General features: G+C 37.5%; 1 protein-coding gene across 2 annotated transcripts in view; it reads left to right on the top strand.

The window, feature by feature from the left end:
• LOC5569581 (vacuole membrane protein 1) overlaps nucleotides 1-19651 on the top strand; it is a 28379-nt gene extending 8728 nt beyond the window's left edge. The window contains exons 2-6 of one of the 2 annotated variants that reach the window (XM_001658597.2): nucleotides 12673-12906; nucleotides 18154-18368; nucleotides 18435-18716; nucleotides 18779-19082; nucleotides 19138-19651. In XM_001658597.2, coding sequence (XP_001658647.1) covers nucleotides 12688-12906; nucleotides 18154-18368; nucleotides 18435-18716; nucleotides 18779-19082; nucleotides 19138-19557 — 1440 coding nt within the window. In that variant the 5' untranslated portion in view covers nucleotides 12673-12687 and the 3' untranslated portion in view covers nucleotides 19558-19651. The remainder of the gene's footprint in view (nucleotides 1-12672; nucleotides 12907-18153; nucleotides 18369-18434; nucleotides 18717-18778; nucleotides 19083-19137) is intronic. The other variant, XM_001658598.2, reaches the window with a different exon arrangement.
• The last annotated feature ends 1100 nt before the right edge of the window (nucleotides 19652-20751 follow it).

The following is a 20751-nucleotide window of genomic DNA, read 5'->3' as shown; positions in this document are numbered from 1 at the left end:
GAAACTAGGGTGCATAACCACTTGGGCACTTCTATGATTCACTTTGGCATGGGGGGTTTTTCTCGGCCAAATTGTCTGAAACTTTGCTATAAGGAGCACTTCTCTACGACGCATCTTCTTTTCTTCTTTCTGGCGTTACGTCCCCACTGGGACAAAGCCTGCTTCTCAGCTTAGTGTTCTTATGAGCACTTCCACAGTTATTAACTGAGAGCTTACAATGCCAATGACCATTTTTGCATGCGTATATCGTGTGGCAGGTACGAAGATACTCTATGCCCTGGGAAGTCGAGAAAATTTCCAACCCGAAAAGATCCTCGACCGGTGGGATTCGAATCCACGACCCTCAGCTTGGTCTTGCTGAATAGCTGCGCGTTTACCGCTACGGCTATCTGGGCCCCCATGACGCATATTGTGGCCGAATATCAGCTTTGTAGCTTTCAAAAAACCCCACTGCCGATGTGAATCAAAAGTGCCAAGAATTGGGTCCGGCTCCCTACGGTACAAAGAATTCTTTATAAGTCCCTCCAGGAATCTAATAATAATTCGTTCAGTTATTTTAATAATGATACTTTCAGAAATTCAGATGATAACTCTAATAAATGCGTCAATAATTCTGTCATTGAATCCTTCTGATTATTTAAATGTATTCTTCTAGCATTTTCAATGATTTGAAATTTATGAATGTTTTTTAACAATTTTGTAAGTTCATTCAGAAAATCATGGCCAGATTTTTAAAACGTTTTCAATCAAATCTTTGATAGATTGCTTGGAACAGTGTGTCTACTACCTGGAAAACCCTGGAAGACCTGAAAATATCAGGAAATTTGATTCAACCTGGAAAAAACCTGGAATTCTCAGGGAATTTCTGCTACACTCAGGGAAATTGTTTTGGAAGCAGACAGTACATGGTAGTATTCTATCAAAAAAAATATCGGCTGCGCCGCTATCAAAACGCTAGTTAACATATTTGATTCTTTTAACGTTTTTGAATTATTCAGCATAAAACATGTTTAGACAAGGAACAGACCTCAAGATTGCCAAATTGGTAAAGGCAAGTAAAGTTCCAGTTGGGTGTCGTTCATGAGCGAGTGTAAGGTGTAAGTGTAAACACTCTAAATTTTCTTCCATTTTTTCTGGAATACTACCAGCGATTTTTCGATGCTTGGATGCTTAGAAGAATTTCTTCAGAACTTGGTGCAGCAAATTCTAACGCAATCCGCAAACGTTTATTCCAGAGGCAAAAAAAACTGCAGTAATTTTCACATAGATTTACCAATGATTTCCTCCAGATGCTTTTCCTCGGAATTTTTCACAAATATTTCCTTTTTTTACTTTAGAAGATTTCCCACAGATCCTGCAGGTTCTCTTTTTTATTCCAGAGTTTAAAAAAATCGCTTCGACATTTTTCCAAGAACCCCCTACAATAATTCCTATGCCTATTTTTCATTTAGGCAAATGCATCCACTATTACTCTCAGGAATCGCTCCAAACATCATTCAGGCATTGTTCGATGAAATCTTTCATAAACTTTTCCAAATATTCCTCGATAAATTTGATCTGGAATTCCTCATTAAGTTCCCCCAGAACTTTCTCACTGCATTTATTCAGCATTTCATCAAAATATTTTTGCTGCGGTTCAAAGATTTATCTAAAAAAAATTATTTAAATTTCAAAATCTCTATGGATTATTCCGAACTTATTCAAGACTCCACACCAGTTAATACTATAGTAATTATTACAGGTATCATGTATAGATAGTTCATTCATAGATAGTTTTTTTCATGGATTCAGTCCGAATTTTCAAAACTTCTTGTAGGACATTACTCCGAGATCGTAATTGTTTTCAGTTATCTTAGCAATTTATCAAGAGGTTTTATTTAATGGAGGTTCGTTGAATTAGATACCAAATAAATAAATAAACATTCTAAGAATAATTTTATCAAAAATATAGGAGTTCTTTCAAAGATCCTTGTAGAAACTCATCAAGGCATACTTAGAACTCACATAAGTTTCAACAGAGGTTACTCTAGGATTTTCTTTCGAATTTTTTTCTGCACATTTTTAACAGTTTTCTACAAAACAATCCGAAAAATTTCTTTGACGTTTCTCTGGATACATTCCTGTATGAATGACTAGAAAAATTCTTTGAAGACCTCATTGAGTAATTCAAACAAAAATTGGAAGAATTTCTGAAGGAGTTTGAATTCTTGAAGGTGCCCTCCTAATCGGGAATGCTGGAGGAAGTCTTAGGGAAATCAATGGAATATTTTTTGGAGAATTTGATGCATAATTGGAAAATGTATGAAACGATCTTTGAATGGCTTCTTTATGGAATCTTCAAAGTAATTTCTGTAAAAAAATCTAGATTGAATTTTTGAAGGCATTCAAATCGATTTTTTTTAATAATTACTTAGAAAGTTCGTGATCAACAGTAAAATGAGCAGTTACACTTGTAATGTCACAAGGAGTTCTACAAAAGTCTTAGAAATAGTCTTTTAAAAATGTCTGTTCAACTTAGGAATCTAACTCTCATGTCGTGGTTCCTGTTAGGTTGCTTTTTGTGTTCATAATTCATGTAAGTAATTGTAATTGTTTCTTTTTTTCCAAACAAGAGGTCTCTCAAGTTCTTATTTTCAAGACGATAAGTCGCTACCAGCCCAGGGTTTTCTAATATGTCAATAACGCAAAAATACAAAATGTTCTACAGAGAAATATTCTGGGTATGTCGCTGATGTTCATAAATCTAAATTTCATTTTAAACGAAAGGATTTTTTCCTTAAGATCGAATATACTGGGGAATCTCTGACTTTAATAATTAAAAGCATTTTCAGTCAGTTTCATAGGAGAACAATAACATGTTAGAATTCAGAAACATTTAGAATACGAATACCGTTTCTGTTGAAAAGATCTCTCCTGGGATCTAACATGAGTTTTACCAGATCAAGAATTTCTACAGAAACCAGCCATGGCCCATGTCTAACACATTATTTCGAAGGCATTCTTAGAAGATTGGCTATTAAACTTTGCCATTTTGTGAAAATATAGTCCAAGTTTAGTTACACAGATTTTGTGGAAAAATAGTCTAAGTTTGAATACATAGAGCTGGAACTTGCCTATATAATTTCATAATCTCTTTGTACTTCCTTCGAATGGTATTTTAGATACTGCAACAAATGTTTTAAATTATTTTTGTCCAACACGCTTTCGATATTTAAACTTTTTTGAGCTTATGTTATATGTAAATTAGATTAAAAATAATTCATGATAAATTTAGATCAAATACTCAAAATTTGTCCATTATTCATAAAAAAATATGTCGCTGGATCAATTTGTCATCCTTTTTTTTGTGGGTATCCGGGAAAAAATCCGGGAATTGAAAAACTGGTTTTGAATGGACACCCTGAATATATTACCTTCAAGTTTAAGGGTAAGCAACAATCGACCTGTTTAAGCCTGGTAAATAGATTGAAATTAACCCTGGAAAATTTACCATAAGATCATTTGCAAGTTTCTTTCTTCGGAGTTCCAGATCCATAGAATTGCAAAGAGTTCTCTATCGATTTGAATCCGAAACGATTTTTATCAATGCATAGCTTATGTCCGTAGAAAAACAAGGAAAGTTATTTTTATGGTTATATTTTCTAGTCTATAGGGTGTCCCAGAAAGTATGGACACGACTTTGATTACGAATATCACAAGATTTTTCCATTCAAATAATTATTTTTATATTTTTGTATTTTTCCTTTGGGCATTTCAAATGTTTCTTGTGAAAATTTTATTTGATAAAATAACCATTTACATTGAAATTTTTGATTCCAGAAAATCAATTCTTATCTAGCCAGAACAGTGTTGTGATTTGTTGGAACTTATCTAATAATAAATATGTTTATAAAAATCTTTCGGTGAGTTCAATTACATTGTATCCAAGATGTTCCACAAGAATTTTTGTCTGATTTTTTTTCTATCTTTATTAACGAGATTTTTAGCCCTGGGCTAGTTCATCTCGGGACCAATGGCTTTACTTCCCTTCCGAAGGAAGTCATCACTATAACTTTTTACGTCATAAGAGACTATGTCGGGGATGGGATTCGAACCCAGGTCCTCGGCGTGAGAGGCGAGTGTTCTAACCACTACACCAGGTCCGTCCCTTTTAAATATTTTGAAATTTTATTCGGCTTTGCTAGAAAAGATTTGACAAAATGGTAAAATTCTTAAAAACCTCCAATTTTTTTCCCCATATAAAATAAACTCACGAAATCGTAGCTTTCCAGGTAATTTCAATACAAATTAAAATAATTCGTCTTTCTATAGCATCGATTTACTTCAATCCTTCGATAGTACTTCAGGTATCAGGTATCAGAAGGCCGGCTCCAAAGGCACGTTCCCCACCAGTTGGGAGATTTGTGCCATCGCCATATTTGAGCCTATTTCATCATCTACCCGATGGGAGAGGAAAGGGAAGGGAAAAATGGGAGGAAATAGGAGTGGGGTCCCTTGAAGAGAGAAGATCGCATAAGCGAAATGAGAGCATGTAGCTCCATACCACAATGGGTTCGAACAGCGCCCTAAAAAGGGCACTGCAAAACGCATGAGCGTAAAGAGAGCCTATAGGTCATTACCACAGCGGGTTAAGAATAACAGAATGTCCTGAAGATTCAGGCTTCTGAATTCAGTTTCACTTAATAAGTGTTTACCAAGTAATTGGAATCGCATTTGCGCAGAAACTGGACAGTTACATATCAGGTGATACGAAGTTCCATAATCGGAGTCACAACTATCACACACAAATGAGTCAGCACGCTGTATATTTGCCATGTGATAGTTGAGTCGGCAGTGGCCTGTCAACGCTCTGACCAAGAGACTGCAATTCTGCTTTGACAGATTTGTTAAATACTTCGCCACCCTTGGAGATGGCTCAGTAATGTACAATTGAATGACGACATGACTCCAAACTATTCCAATATTGCTTGTGCTGAGTTGCCGCCCAAGAGTTTATCTGAAGCTTCACCCAGCACTTAGAAATTGGAATAGCCGGCTCAGGGCCAATGAAGTCATGCAATGCTCCATCGCGAGCTAGCTCATCAGCCAATTCATTTACAACGATGGAAGAATGGCCAGGTACCCATACAAGGTTTACAGAGTTGACTGAATTCAGTTCCTCAATTTGAGTTCGACATGCGATAACAAGCTTCGACCTTGAGTTGGCCGAAGCGAGAGCTTTTATAGCAGCTTGACTATCTGAACAGAAGTATATGACTTTACCCATTACGCGCTGTTGAAGTGCTGATTGCACTCCACACATAAGAGCAAATATTTCCACCTGAAAAACGGTGCAGTTTCTACCAAGTGAGTAAAACTGATTCAGCCTTAGCTCACGAGAATATACTCCTGCACCAGCTCTACCTTCAAGAAAGGAGCCATCAGTGTAACATACTATATTGTTTGATATACTTCTTTCCAAATAGCCAGACGTCCACTCTTCCCGTGAAGGGAATTGTGTGATAAATGTCCTGTAAGGAAAGTGACAAGCAATTGTAAGATCACTTGGAGCAAGGACAATTTTGTCCCAATTCACCAAAAGTGGAAACAACGAAGTGTGTGTAGATCTACGATTCACTGGATTTTTCTCCAGTAGATCCAGTACCCATAAACGGTAAGAGCAAGAAAGTGCTTCTTTAATGTTGTGTGGGCAACGTCGAAAGGCTCGAGCGCTGCTGTGGGAGTTGTAGAGAACGCACCAGACATCGCCATCAAGCACATCCTTTGGAGATTGCCCAATTTTGATTGGATTGTTCTCACATCGCCCTTTTGCCACCACACAAGACATCCATATGCCAATATTGGTCGAACAACTGTTGTGTAAATCCATTTGATATATTTGGGTTTGAGGCCCCAAGTTTTACCAAAGGTTCGCCGGCATTGACCGAAGGCCATACAAGCTTTTTTGACACTGAAATCAATGTGAGCTGTCCATAAAAGTTTGGAATCTAGAATGACTCCGACATACTTTACTTGATCAGTCACATTAATCTCAGTGCCAAAAAGACGTAAAGGTCGAATTCCATCGCGGTTTCGTCTTTCCGTAAACAGAACAATAGATGTTTTATTCGGGTTAACCGAAAGGCCATATTGGCGACACCAACTCTCGACTACCTGAAGAGCACTTTGCATCAGGTCGAATAGGGTGCTTATGCACATACCAACTATCAGAACTAGATAGTCGTCGGCAAATCCATATGTTGGAAAACCGCTATTATTGAGTTGCCTCAATAGCGTATCTGCTACGAGATTCCACAAAAGTGGGGACAAGACTCCCCCTTGGGGGCATCCGCAAATACTCAATTTTCGAATCGCTGCTTGACGCAATGTCGAGAAAAGATGTCGGTTTTTGAGCATTTGATGAATCCAATTGGTAATCATTGTAGGTAGCCCATGGTTTCGTGCTGCTTCCAATATGGCATCGAAAGACACGTTATCGAAGGCACCCTCAATATCCAAGAAAACACCCAAGCAGGATTGCTTCTAAGCGAATGCTTTCTCGATATCGTATACAACTTTGTGTAAAAGAGTCACAGTGGACTTTCCAGATTGGTAAGCATGTTGATTCACATGAAGAGGCATGTTTGCCAAATAAACATCACGGATGTGATGATTGATAATGCGTTCCAGAATTTCAGAAGAAAAGAGGTCAGACTGATTGGTCTAAAACTCTTCGCTTCTTCATACGACGCACGTTCTCCTTTCGGGATAAACTTTACAGTAATATCACGCCAGGATTTGGGAATATACCCGGTAGCAAAACTGCTTACAAGTAGCTTTTTCAAAACATGCTTGATAAACTCAAACCCCTTTTGGAGCAGAACAGGATAAATCCCATCCGCTCCTGGAGATTTGAAAGGAGCAAAACTATTAAGTGCCCATTGAATCGATTCAGTAGTTACGATACTGCGAGCGGAAGCCAGAGACTCGTAACTACATGAAAAGACGTTTGGTTCATCCGTAGATGCTATGTCCACACATCCGGGGAAGTGTGTATTGAATAAACATTCTAAAACTTCTTCATCAACCATTTGGTAAGCGAATTTCGTTCACTTGGAAATCCTTAGATTTTTCAAGGATTTTGTTCAGCCGACTGACTTCACTCAAACTGGAAACATTTGTACAAAGGTTTTTCCAGCCGGATCGTTCAGTAGAACGAAGAGCCTTCTTGTAAGCCTTGCGAGCCGACTTGAACGACTCTGATCCAGCTGAACGGCGTCTGTTCCAACTCCTTTTACATTGTTTCCTGAGTCTAGTCATATCGGAATTCCACCATGGGGTCCCTCTTGTAGTCTTTACAGACCGCAGAGGACATGCTTCTTCAAAAGCTTCCATAATGTAGGATGTTGTAGTATCAACGGCATCATCCAGATCACTCGGATTTTCAATGGACGGAGAATAACCATGAAATTTGGTCGCAACCAATTCAATATAGAGTTCCCAGTTTGTTGATCGGGGATTCCTAAAACGCAAAGTCTGCGCAGTTACATTTGAATGTTCAAAGAAGATGTAGCGATGATCAGATAATGATTCCTCATCTGATACATGCCAATTCGTCAACTCGTGACTGATTCTATTCGAGCAGAGCGTTATGTCTAACTTTTAGAAGCCATGAAGGTTGGGCGATTGCCTATGTTAAGTAATCCAAGGTCTGTACTACTTAAGTATTCCATCAGACTGGAGCCTCTCAAATTGATATCTGAGCTGCCCCAGATGATGTGATGAGCATTGGCATCACTGCCCACAATCAGCGGAAGGCCTTTTGTTACGCAGTGTACGACAACTCGTTTGAAGTCATCCGTTGGGGATGGTTCATCATGTGGTAAATATACCGAACAATAGACGTATTCCCTGTTGAGGTCACCAACAGGAACATCAATTGTGACAGCACATACATCTCTGGTCGTCAACTCAGAAATGAGTGTAGCAACGATTGCTTTATTTACGAGCACGCATGCGCGGGGCATGGAGCGCGAGTTTGCCATTTCAAGTTTGCTGAAAGTAGCAAAAACTGGGTCCACAAGATTACCTAGATAGAAGTTTCCTCTACGAAAGTAGGGTTCTTGAACTAGCGCCACTTGGGCTGCACCATTTTGCATGAGTCTGCAAAGATTGATCGTTGCTGTTCTTTTATGCTGAAGATTGATCTGAGCTAACCTAACCGTAGCCACTACCCAAACTAGGCAGGATTAAGCTTTTTGCAATCTCAGCACGAAAAAGACCAGCAACGAAAAAACCAGATCGGTATCTATTTAAAGTCGCCAAAGGCGAAAGAGCACAGAATACACTGTGTAAAACGCATAATGCGAATCCATATAGGTGATAATTTAAATTAAATGTCAACATATTCATAATCCCACCCTTATTAAGCCTAAGGATGTTCCACAAGAATTTTTGTCTGATTTTTTTTTCTATCTTTATTAACGAGATTTTTAGCCCTGGGCTAGTTCATCTCGGGACCAATGGCTTTACTTCCCTTCCGAAGGAAGTCATCACTATAACTTTTTACGTCATAAGAGACTATGTCGGGGATGGGATTCGATCCCAGGTCCTCGGCGTGAGAGGCGAGTGTTCCAACCACTACACCAGGTCCGTCCTTTTTAAATATTTTGAAATTTTATTCGGCTTTGCTAGAAAAGATTTGACAAAATGGTAAAATTCTTAAAAACCTCCAATTTTTTTCCCCATATAAAATAAACTCACGAAATCGTAGCTTTCCAGGTAATTTCAATACAAATTAAAATAATTCGTTTTTCTATAGCATCGATTTACTTCAATCCTTCGATAGTACTTAGTAAATTAATTAAATTCTAGCAACTACAAGTTTGGCTTCATCTTTTCACAACGAAGAAACAGTTATCTTTTTTAACGTAAGTGTTCACCGAGTCGTTCGGTTTAATTTCTAATAAGACTCTGTTAACGTATAATAAGCCTTAGTTCCATTAACTATGAAAACTATTAAAATATGAGAGAACAGCCTATGATCAAAAAAGGAAAAATCTCTTATAAAAAATTAAGCTAGTGTAATGCAAATAATTGTTATATCAGTTTTAACTACACACTTAAACAGACTCTATGAGTTCGGTAAATGAAATTACCGAAAAAGATCGGTGATCAAAAAAATTACAGACGTTTCGGTACATTCCGGCTTGTTTACTGAAATCTGCGAAAAAAATTACGGAATTTAGGTGAATTGATTCAAGATCAACGATATCGGTGAAAATATTTACCGATAAATCGTTAAACAAGCTCAAGTGCTGACTTCGGTGAAATATTTTGCTGAACTGTCGGTAATGAATACCGTAGTCGGTAACTTGGAACAAGAAACGTCAAATCCGCCATAATGGTATTTTCAATCGACTCTTGTACATAAACTGCGATATAATATGTAGACCCGTTCCATTCCGTTTGTTTTTGGGAAGTGTTCTTCAATCTCTGCTTGGAAGAAGTGATTCGGAGGTGACTTTACAGGTTAGTTATTTATTAGTTTTTTGGCTCACATCTGAGCATGATCTGTAAAGGATCTGTACATATATACTTGTTGTTATAGGATGTAAAGGAGCACGACTTATATGAACCCTTCAATGATGCACCTGGAGTCAGCAGCATTTCGTGATGGTACAGAAAATGTCGAGAGAGGGAACTTGCCCCACCAATTGGAAGAGTTGTGCCATAAAGGAGATTATGTGTGCCATGTAAACAAATGTTTGTTTTAAAAATAAGCGTATGCATTGATTTATTACATTTAAAAAATATCTGCAATTTCGCTTCCTCAATCCAAAATAACCGATGATTCGGTAAATACCATTACAGGGTAGAAGCGGAACTTCGGTAACCACTACCAATCTACCGGTAATTTTGACAGATGATCCGTCGGGATCAAATTACAGTCCTTTCGGTATTTTTTTCGTTTACCGAACGGATTACCGACCGTTCAGCTGTTGAGATTCCGGTAAACGAACTACCGACGTCGGTGATTTTTTCTAACTGTGTATAAAGAACTGCCGATGATTTAAAGAAGGTAGGTATAAGTCCCAACTAAAATATAAGCTAAATTATTACCAATAGTAATACAACCAGTACAAGTTGAAAGTCTATGTTTAAAAGAAGGAAAAATGTCTTATAACTTATCAAAAACATCTCAAACCTTAGCACACCGTTTGTAGCCCGAGACGAATCAACCAGGAGCTCAGAGTCTTGACGCGAGCTCACAACTTCGTCCTAAAAAATGCTTAAAGCCGCGTCATAATTCATATAGCATAGACGCACTAATATATCTCGGATGTGATCCAACGGACATTCTGCGTCATTGATAGCATTGATGCCCATTTCAAATAATTAATCTATTCGAAGTGGACATTAATACTATTGGTGACGATCAGTTTGCCTTTTGCTAACCAAAATGATCCGTAGCCACTCTTACTATTAGCTAGCTAGACACATGGTTATCATGTAGGGGAAGACGGGGTAAGAGCGCCCGCCGGGGTAAGACGACCACCTTCAGTTTGGCATGAAAATGGCGGTTTTCTTAAAAGTTCACCAAGCACTTTTCATAAATACAAGATTTTTGACATTCCGAACCATTTAGGATGGTATTAACATTAAATTTTTCATACCAAATATCAAAAACAAAGATTCTGCTCGTCAATATTGAATTTGATCTAAATTTAACAGATGCTCACTTAAGCATTTCGGAAGGGATTTTTTTGAAAAAACATAACAAATTACCCGTCCATGCATCAACAGAAATGTGAAATATGCTTCAGTGAAGTGAAATATAAATTGTAAATATCAAGCTTTGAAATGAGACCATAGTTGTGAAAATTGCGCAAGCGGGGTAAAACCAACCACTGTTGATGGGGTAAGACCGCCACCCCTAATTTATACCAAATAAAATGTCCAAACCATTTTAAAAGTTGTAACTACGATTTACATTACTATTCAAGTAAAATGAAATCAATTTTGTTATAAAAACAAGCCAAATCCGTATATTTTTCCAAAATATGGGTGTCTCAAGGTAAAAATAAGTAAACAGCTAAGTTTTTTTTTAAATTAATTAACCCTAAAAATGTTTCAATATCCCCGTTAATCAATGTAAAATTCATAAAACATTATACTTTTCAGAATCTTTGGGAACTGATATATTTTTTCTCAAAACTGTGTTCGAAAATCGTGGTGGTCGCTTTTACCCCGTGGGTGGGCGGTTTTACCCCGTCGCTAAAAATAATCTTGATAAGACATCACTTTTTCAAGCGTAAAGAAATAAATATTTTTTACAAATACAACACCTATGATATTTTTTGATCATGCCTAAGGCTTCAAAAAACGACGTGCTGCGTCGAAAATGGATTTATTAATTCTTGATTTTGACATATGAATTAACATGCTTAGGCGGGCGGTCTTACCCCGTCTTCCCCTACGACGTAGGGAAAATTACTCTGAGGAAAATGACTAGTAGATTCACTGAGTACAAATAAGTGGCGACAATCTTATTTTAATATGGTTTTTACATTGCCATAAAAAGAAATACCTCTTTTGTAACAACGGTATAAATAATCTAATTCCAGCTTCATTTTCGCAAAATTTACAAGCATTGCATTTGCCACCGAAAAGTGAGAGACTGTTATAGAAGCCTAAGGTAACCTTACTCTTAAATATTCACTATAAAAATGACTATGGAAAGTAAGACGCTGAGATCGATCATTAGGGTTCACTTGCTAGGTTCGAGAAATTGTTGAACAGACAAGGAAAGGACTTTTTTCTTTGAGGATATATGAACGTAATGACCAGTAAATACTTTTAACAATAAAAAATGAAATTAACTAGACTACTACTAAACAGCCTAATTTTGTTAGGACTTTATGACAATTGACATTTAAGCCTCTAATCTTATGTAAAAGTCAGGAGTAATCAGAATAGCACTTAAATGAAAAATTATTCAAAACCATTTTGACTACACATTATTAGCAATGACACTGCTACACTACTATTTCAAACAAATTCTGATGGAGCTGCTGATTTTCACAATGCTTCCTTTTCTCAGAAGCAAGGGAATATGGGTATTTTTCAAAAACTATCACGTCACAATACTGATAAAAAACATTGTTCATGTGGGCACCATAGCCTAGTCCGTCTGAGTATTGGTCCTGGTAGAAGGGAAACTTGGCAAAAGGCAGACCGAGGGTTCAACCTTGACATGTTAAGCTGTCAGGCAGCTCCAACTGAATACCATACCAAAAAAAAAGTTAGAACATACAGATTTTGATGAAAATTAAATTTAAAATAACTTTTTTGAGATATGTTCAATTTGTGTAAGAATATTTGGAAAATGAGATTTCACAGATTGTTTGCGTTTTAAGTGACTTGAATAACTGTTTCTTTGATTTTTAACAGTTTATAGATTTTTCCGCCTTTATCACTTTTGCGTTTATATTCCTCGAAATAAATATTAAAGCATGTGAGATTGCCTTTTCAATTTGTAATATTTTATTAATTAAGAGTAAATACATATCTTTCCGAATTAAGCAAACATAATATTAGCAATATTGATAGACAGGAAATGCGAAGTACCAAATATTTTATTCAGTTGAACACTTCCCTCATCGGAGTTCATTTCATGCTTTGTCTTTCTAGAGCTAACTGTTGATCATGCCTGCAGGCAAGAAAAGCGTCCAGGGATCTAACAACTCAACAGCATTAGCAAAACAGACACCGCTTCTGAGCAACAACTCGGAAAATAGCTCGAATAATCTTTCTCATAGATCCGCTCTGCGTAACGATGTACTACTGGAGAGCTTAACCAAAGAACAGTTGAAGGCCGAGTGTCGAAAACGTGGACGGAAAACCAGTGGCAATAAGGCGGATTTGGTATTTATGCTTACAAAAATCTTCTGAGTTTCAGTAGCTTTGTTTATTTTTTGTGTGATTGCTTTTTTTGATGAAGGTAGACAGTTTTCACGTATTATTAGAAAAGCATTTGATTTTTTTGGTAGTTCGTATGTATTGCTTGCATTTTTCTGCTTATACGCTTGTTTCAATATTACTTATAATATTTTGCTATCATGATTCAGTAGAAATAATACACCTTTAAACGACCATAAACCTGTTTGGCAGCGTCCATTTTTTACATAACGCTAAAATTGGAAATTTTTGACCCCCTCCCCCCCCTCCGTAACGCTTTTTGTATGAAAAATTTTAAAATTTTGTATGAGCCGTGTTCGACGAACTCTTGAGCACACCACTAACAAGCAGTGAAAGCTGGCTTAGTGGTAGCAAGCCTGCTTCCTGATCGATAGGTCGGGAGTTCGATTCCCGGTACGACCCATTTTCTTGTTTTTCTTTATGATTTTGTTCGACGATTTTACAGATTGTTCGGTGATTTTTCATCGAACCTTCAGCTGTTGAGATTACGGTGAAATTTCACCGTAACCCGTAATTTTTTTTTTTTTTGAGTGTAGAAAGTTTTTTGAAAAGTTCAAAAAGTTAATCTTTCAAAAATTGAGGATTTCGTGTGGACAACGGCTTGCGCTACTATTATTCTGATCATAACTAGGTATCTGAGTACATAAAGCCAATAATGTACTACACATGACTATCTATTCCAGAAAAGTACAATTTATTGAAACATTTTGGATAAATGTCTTACAGACTCCAAAATCCTAGATATGTTTACAAACATACATTAATTTTCCTCCAGAGTATTAGCACTTCTTCGACGATGATACTGCCAACGTTGCGTACCCTCAAGTTATTTACCGTAAACCATATGAACAAACAATAATCGAGATACACAGTCACCATGACAACAAGTTTGTTCAGTCTGCTGATCATCAAAATGCACACTCAAGAAACTGAACGTAAGAATAGCAAAAGTCTTATAAAATGACACAAATTGAGACAATTAATGCTTTGTCAGATTTGCAAATATTTAGCTAGAAATAAACCAACGGACAAACGTAAGTTTAAACTCTGACAAAATCTTTGCAATGTAAATGTCAACTTTGCTGAAGACTCAAACTTTCTATCTCTTGTGGATCACAAGCTAGAACTAGTTTGGAATGCTCAATTTCAGCGCCACCTAGCGGCAAAATTGCTAACCAAACTATTTGCTTTCCGAATGTCCTTGACCTTCTGAACAACTATGCCGAAGACCCGAACTTTCAATCTCTTGTGGATCACAAACAGAACTAATTTAAAATGCTCAATTTTACATGCTCACTAGCGCTACTTAGCGGCAAAATCGCGAACCAAGCTATTTGCTTTCCGGATGTACTTGATCCCCTGAACAACTTTGCTGAATCGCTTCATTGCAGGTCGTGAGGATCTCGAAATATAGCAATGTGAATTTATCTGTTTTGAGGTGATGCTAAACTTTTCAGGGAGATTCAATATTCAGCTGAGTGTTGCAATACTTATTTTAGAGAGTCCGTATTTATTACGGGTAGTGTACATGTAAACAAACATGATGTTTGATATGAAAGTCATAATGGACGAACACAATTTTCATAAGTTTCATTACACTGTGGAACATTTTTTTTTTGTCTCAAGCTCCAAAATACAGTTATTAATTTAATAGGGGGTTGCTAAATCCATTGCCGTTTTAACCCTTTGTGTATGTTCTGGGGTCTATATGACCCCAGCGCACTCTGAAGGGCTGTAACGTTTTTGTTAGTAAATCGATTTTTGATATTTTTTTTCAAATGTTGGTGCGTTTCCGCGAGTTTTTTTTTATTTGTGCATGGTTTTTTTTTTCAATTATCTTGAAAAATAATTTTCTAGAGTAATTTTTATGAAAATTGTACATTTCTCTGTAGTAACCTTCTATATAAACCTAAATCGTCTTTAGACCGATCCTATAACATTTCCCCGAAAACCATCACCCCGAAAGTCAATACCCCGAATGGTTAAGTACCCCGAAAACCAATACCCTGAAATCCATTTCGCCGAATAGATCATAATACCAAATTGTCTTGCCATGAAAAATTAAAAATGAAGATCTGCCAAATAAACCCCATATAATTTTATTGAATTTTGATTTTCATTTGAATTCATGTTCTTGCTATCAAAGATTTATTCTTCATTTAATCAACAGATATTCTTTATGGGCCAAGTGAGAACCAAAATCTCACGTGTTCTTGATTTTGTGAGGACAGTTGTGTTCACAGTAATGAATCACAGCAATCGAACTGATGATAATGTTGATATTAAGGCTAAGTAGCCCGTCATTCGTTTTGGCAACAATGATGACTTTTCAGCTTGCATTTCAAAGTGATAAAACTCAGTCTTGATAGTTTATATTAACTTAAAAAAAAAAAACACTGTACGCGCTTACATGCATAAAGTATGCTGATACTTTTTCAGCTCTGTCAGTGCAAAACTGATTTTCTTTGATTCGAAATCGTGAGATGAATTAGCAACAATCATCAACGACGCGTACAAATTTCAATGACGGCCTACTTCGCCTTAATTTCGTTTTTCACATGTTAATGTTAGAGACCTCCTTCGTCCTTTTTCAAAAGCGTTATATCTCGCATACTCTGAGATAACGCCCTAAAAGCCATTGGTAACCACAAGCGTAGCTCGTTGTTTCTGAGCAAATGAAGGAATAAGCATCCAAATCAACATCACGGGCAGGTAGATATTGATCCTTTCTTCCCCACAGCGTTATTAAATAACATGAAAATCCATTCAGATGCTCAGTAACAACGAGCTACACACATGGTTACCAATGGCTTTTAGGGCGAGATCAGAAGTTATGCGAGGTATTATTTAGTAATGCATAATTATATTTTTATATTCCTGGAGGCAATGCGAGTTCAACACTAGACTATGGTTTGAAAAATGTCAGATGAAAATGCTAACTGATATTAAACTGACAACTATTTAAAAAGTACAGCGCTAAAAAAGCCTATGATAAAAGAAGAAAAAAATCACTGATGAAAGCGTCAATAATTATGGAGCCGACAATCACTTTGCTAGTTCAACATCCGAAAAAATAGCCTATAACTAAAAACGCAACAAATCTCTTGTTGGAAATTGTGATACTGACTACACATGAAATACAGACAAGTAATGCAGGGGCTTTTTTTCAAGGTTACTCGTCTGAGTTCACTGTCAACTTTGAATTTCGCTCAAGATCAGTCAGTCGATTTTTTTACAGATATCGCACAAACTTTAACTCAAACGGTACAACTCGAAAGAACAGCCTATAACTCAAAGAAGGGAAAATCATTGAATAAAACTTTTACACTGGCATTATACAACCTTGAAAGAACAGCCGATGATTGAAAGAATAAAAAAAATACTAAAAAGAGTAGTAGTAGTTTTAACTTAACTTTTTTAACACTACCAGGAAAACCTCGCTTGTCGTGCAAAGTACGCGGAAGATGGAGTTTTAGGCTCAAATTCGGGAGCTTCCTTGAACAATTTCTTGAAGTGCATCACTGACTTTTGGGGTAATGGTTTTCGGGGTAATGTGTCATTCGGGGTAATGGTTTTCGGGGTACTGGTTTTCGGGAAGTGTTGTAGGACCCTTTAAGCCATCTTTAAATCATAACTGAAAAATCTAAAAATTTAACAGAACACTACTGTTGTCGTACAAAAGGGTAAAAAAATATGGGGGATTGTATTTTGAGTTTTGAATCGCCCTAATGTCGCATCATGGAACCATATTAAAATAAAAAAAATCACACGGAAAAAAAAACATTTAACCTAATTTTTGAGTTGACATTATCCAAAATTAAGTATATCGATTATTCTCTCAACCCAAAATCTCTGGGTATTCTCTTCTCCACCAATGTTGTCTAAAATGAAGAGAGCTGCACCTACCCAATGGGGGTAGTTTGGCCCAATAAGTCAAATTTGGGTAAATGCATTATTTTCAAGCTTGGGTTAAATGAACTCAATTTCGCGTTGAAACAATCCAAATTTAAGTAAATATTTCCTACACGGAGACGGAATTCAACTCAATTTTGGGTTGTTTCAACGCAATTCCGTAGTTGAGCCCAATAACTCAATTTTGGCTAAATTTCCAAGGTCCCCACTAGGTAGTTTGGCTTTAATTCCATTAGAAAAATATACTCAATGTTGGATTGATTTAACGCAAAATTGAGTTCCTTCGACCCAAACATAAGAAAAGTTGCATTTACCCAAATTTGTCTTATTGGGCCAAAGTACCCTCATTGGGTAGATGCAGCTCTTTCTATTTTTGACAACATTCGTGTGGGAGAAAGAGAAAACCGAGAGATTTTGAGTTGAAACTATAATCGATATACTTAATTTTGGGTAAAGTAAACTCAAAAATTAGGTAAAAATATTTCTCCGTGTATGGTTTCAAAGGCAAAGTACCTAATGGAAGCTTTGGAAATCTAGCCAAATTTGGGCTATTGGGCTCAACTATGGTTTTGCATTGACACAACTCAGGTTTGAGTAGATTCGCGTTGCCGTGCATGGTTACTATGAGCCTATGCATGCTATAGGCCATTTCATGTGACAGATCCGTCTATGCATTTGTTTACATCGGTGGAGGACCGGTGCTAACACGGGCCTGTCATTTTCACAGAAGAACTGTCAAAGAGCTTCCGGATTAGCTGATTTGAAACGCCTTATCTTGTGAAAAGGCCTATAAAACGTTTGACTTTTACTGTGCGCTCTGTTTTCAAGTTGCCCGTGAGAGTGAGCGAAACAGCACCAACACACGGCGCACAGTAAAAGTCAAAAGAATTTATGGCACGTACAGAGGCTCATTGACCTTTACTGTGCGCCGTGTGTTGGTGCTATCTCACTCTCTCTCACAGGCAACTAGAAAACAGGGCGCGCAGTAAAAGTCAAACGTTTTATAGCATGCATAGGCTCATGAGGTTCCCTCCAAAAGATTTACATCCCCGTTATTCGTTACTTCCTTGAGCCGATGGCCCCATCAATATCGAGGTTTTACTGTATCATACATTCAGCACTGTCCGACGAAATTTATAAACTATTTTACGCAATGCAACAGAATACTTGCTGCTTCAGTTCCACCTTTTCTTGAGTAATTAGTCAATGCGTTGAATTCTAACACTTTATTGTATAAAATAGCTTCATATTAAAAGCACAATAATGATTTGCTTTCAATAGTTACAGAGACTGGGTTACAACAAAATGCAACGTCTTAACGCCGAACAGCAACATCGGACAGAAACTGAGCCAAATGGTGCAACGTTCAAAACACCTCCAAAGACAAACACGAATCAAACGAAGATAAATAGTTTAGTAATTTGGAAATCTCCTATTCTCACGACAAAATACGCCATCTTGGAAATTATTTCACTGCTGCAATGTTACGGAAAACGGTATTCACGGTCCCATTATGGACTTTAAACTTTCTGTACTCATTTTTTTTTTTCTTTTTTATTCAGGTTAATTCAGCAACGAAAGCTGATGATGGCCTTAGCCACGTTAATAATAGTTATAACGACGCTTTGTCTCGTTCCTGGTAGTCATCAACAAATTATCAAATTAGTAAAATCAAAAGGAATTTTCATCATTTACTGGACCGGGCTGGGCGTGCTTTCGTCCGTAGGTCTTGGTACAGGTCTACATACATTCTTACTCTATCTAGGACCACATATTGCTAGTGTCACTTTAGCAGCTTATGAATGCAGTACTCTCGATTTTCCTGAACCTCCTTATCCAAACGAGTAAGTAACTTATCAGTTCTCCTATCAGAATATTCAATTAACAAATTCCCTCTTCCTTACAGAATCGTATGCCCTGAAGAAGAGGTCATATCGACAGCATATCCATCGATGTGGGCCATCATGTCCAAAGTGCGCTTTGAAGCCTTTCTGTGGGGTGCCGGTACAGCTCTCGGAGAATTACCGCCCTATTTCATGGCCAAAGCCTCTAGACTATCGGGTGCCGAGCACGAAGATTTTGATGACATTAAAGAGCTAGAAGACCGAAAAAAACATGGTGATAAATTGAACCTTTTCGAGCGTGGTAAATTAGCAATGGAAAAGTTTGTCGAAAAAGTTGGATTCCTCGGAATTCTTCTGTGCGCAAGCGTATGTATCAATATCGGGTAGTACAAGCAAGATGACTTATCAAACTTTTTTACAGATTCCAAACCCACTGTTTGATCTCGCTGGGATCACCTGTGGTCACTTCCTGGTGCCATTCTGGACGTTTTTTGGGGCGACACTGATTGGGAAGGCCATCGTCAAGATGCACATTCAGAAAATATTTGTTATTATCGCTTTCAACGAAATTCTTGTTGAAAAGGCCGTGGATTATATGGCGATAGTTCCTGTTATAGGAAAGAAATTGCAAGCGCCATTCAAAGGATTCCTTCAAAATCAGAAGGATAGGCTACATAGAGGAACCGCCAAAGTAGCACATAGCTCACCAAACATCATTCAAAATTTGTTTGAATATTTTGTTATATTTATGATCTTATTCTTCGTTTCATCTATCATTAATTCTCTTGCTCAAAGCTATCACAAGAAGTTAAATAGTCAAAAGAAAAACAAAAGGTCATAAATAAGTAAACGAATCTAGGACATAATTTATGTAGATAATGTAAATATGCGGAAGTGAAGCCCAAATAAACGTTACTTTGGTTTTATGCGTTGCATTTCACTGTTTCTTCGATGTTGAGAATTTATCAAATTTGGTTTTCTTTGGTGTTCGATTTGACGCGGGAGTTTTTTCAAGATTCAATCCTGCGCCCAAAAATATGGAATTCGATGTTCGATGACGTACTGAGGCTGTCCCTTCCGACGGGTGTTAAGATTGTTGGTTTCGCCGACGACATCAGTGGTGTTTAGCCTAGAGTAGAGATGACAGCAGCGTACTCCATCTCCATCGCACTCTCACGTTCTACCATATGTCATTGAAAGGCAAGGTCCTAAAAAAGTCTTTCGGGCTGACTCACGTGTTCCGTAGATGACTGACGATCTGCTTTTGCTAGAGAGAAAGAAGGGAGCATCGCTCAGACGGTTTACCAAAATTTGGACATGGTCATCAAAATGCTACTACGTTAGACTCAACTATGAATACAAGCGTTTAAGTTTTCATCGCCATCAGAGCGAAATACAACGCTAACTAGAATTGCATCCCAAATCTTTCATTGGGACTCTAGATAGTATGTTGATGTAAACCCAAATATAACAAATAGTTGAGGAATGGATAGTGGCCTACCATTGCCGAGTGGTTTGAGTCCGCGGCTACAAATCAAAGTCATGCTGAAGGTGTCTGGGTTCGATTCCCGGTGGAAGTGCCCATTGAACACTAAGCTGAGAAGCAGGATCTGTCTTGGTGACGACTTAACACCAAGAAGAAGAAGAAGAAGTTGAGGAATGGATGAGGTCTACGAAACTGGCTCATCACAAGACTGGGTGGATGCGGTCAACAACCGCAAGTCCGAGCTACCATAGAGCCCAAGCGATCCCTTGGGGGTAATGATAGATGACAAGCTCAGCTTCGCTAGCCACGTTGAAGTTGAGCACTCGACACTGAAGAAGTCTGTTACAGTAAGTTACAGTTACAGTAAGTCGCAGACGAAATAGACGATTTGCTGCGATCCCGGCATAAATTTGATTTATATTATACGACAGAACAATAAATTTTGCTAAAATATGCTAATTACATCCAGATGTTCCAATCAATATCGCGCCTAGTATGTATCGCGCGACACCTGGAAGGTCCATGTAACATATTTATACGCATTTATGG

Source organism: Aedes aegypti, chromosome 2, assembly GCF_002204515.2.
Source record: "Aedes aegypti strain LVP_AGWG chromosome 2, AaegL5.0 Primary Assembly, whole genome shotgun sequence".
Taxonomy (NCBI): Eukaryota; Metazoa; Arthropoda; class Insecta; order Diptera; family Culicidae; genus Aedes; species Aedes aegypti.
The sequence above is the reverse complement of the archived record's forward strand: the minus strand, read 5'-3'. Positions and strand labels throughout refer to the sequence as shown.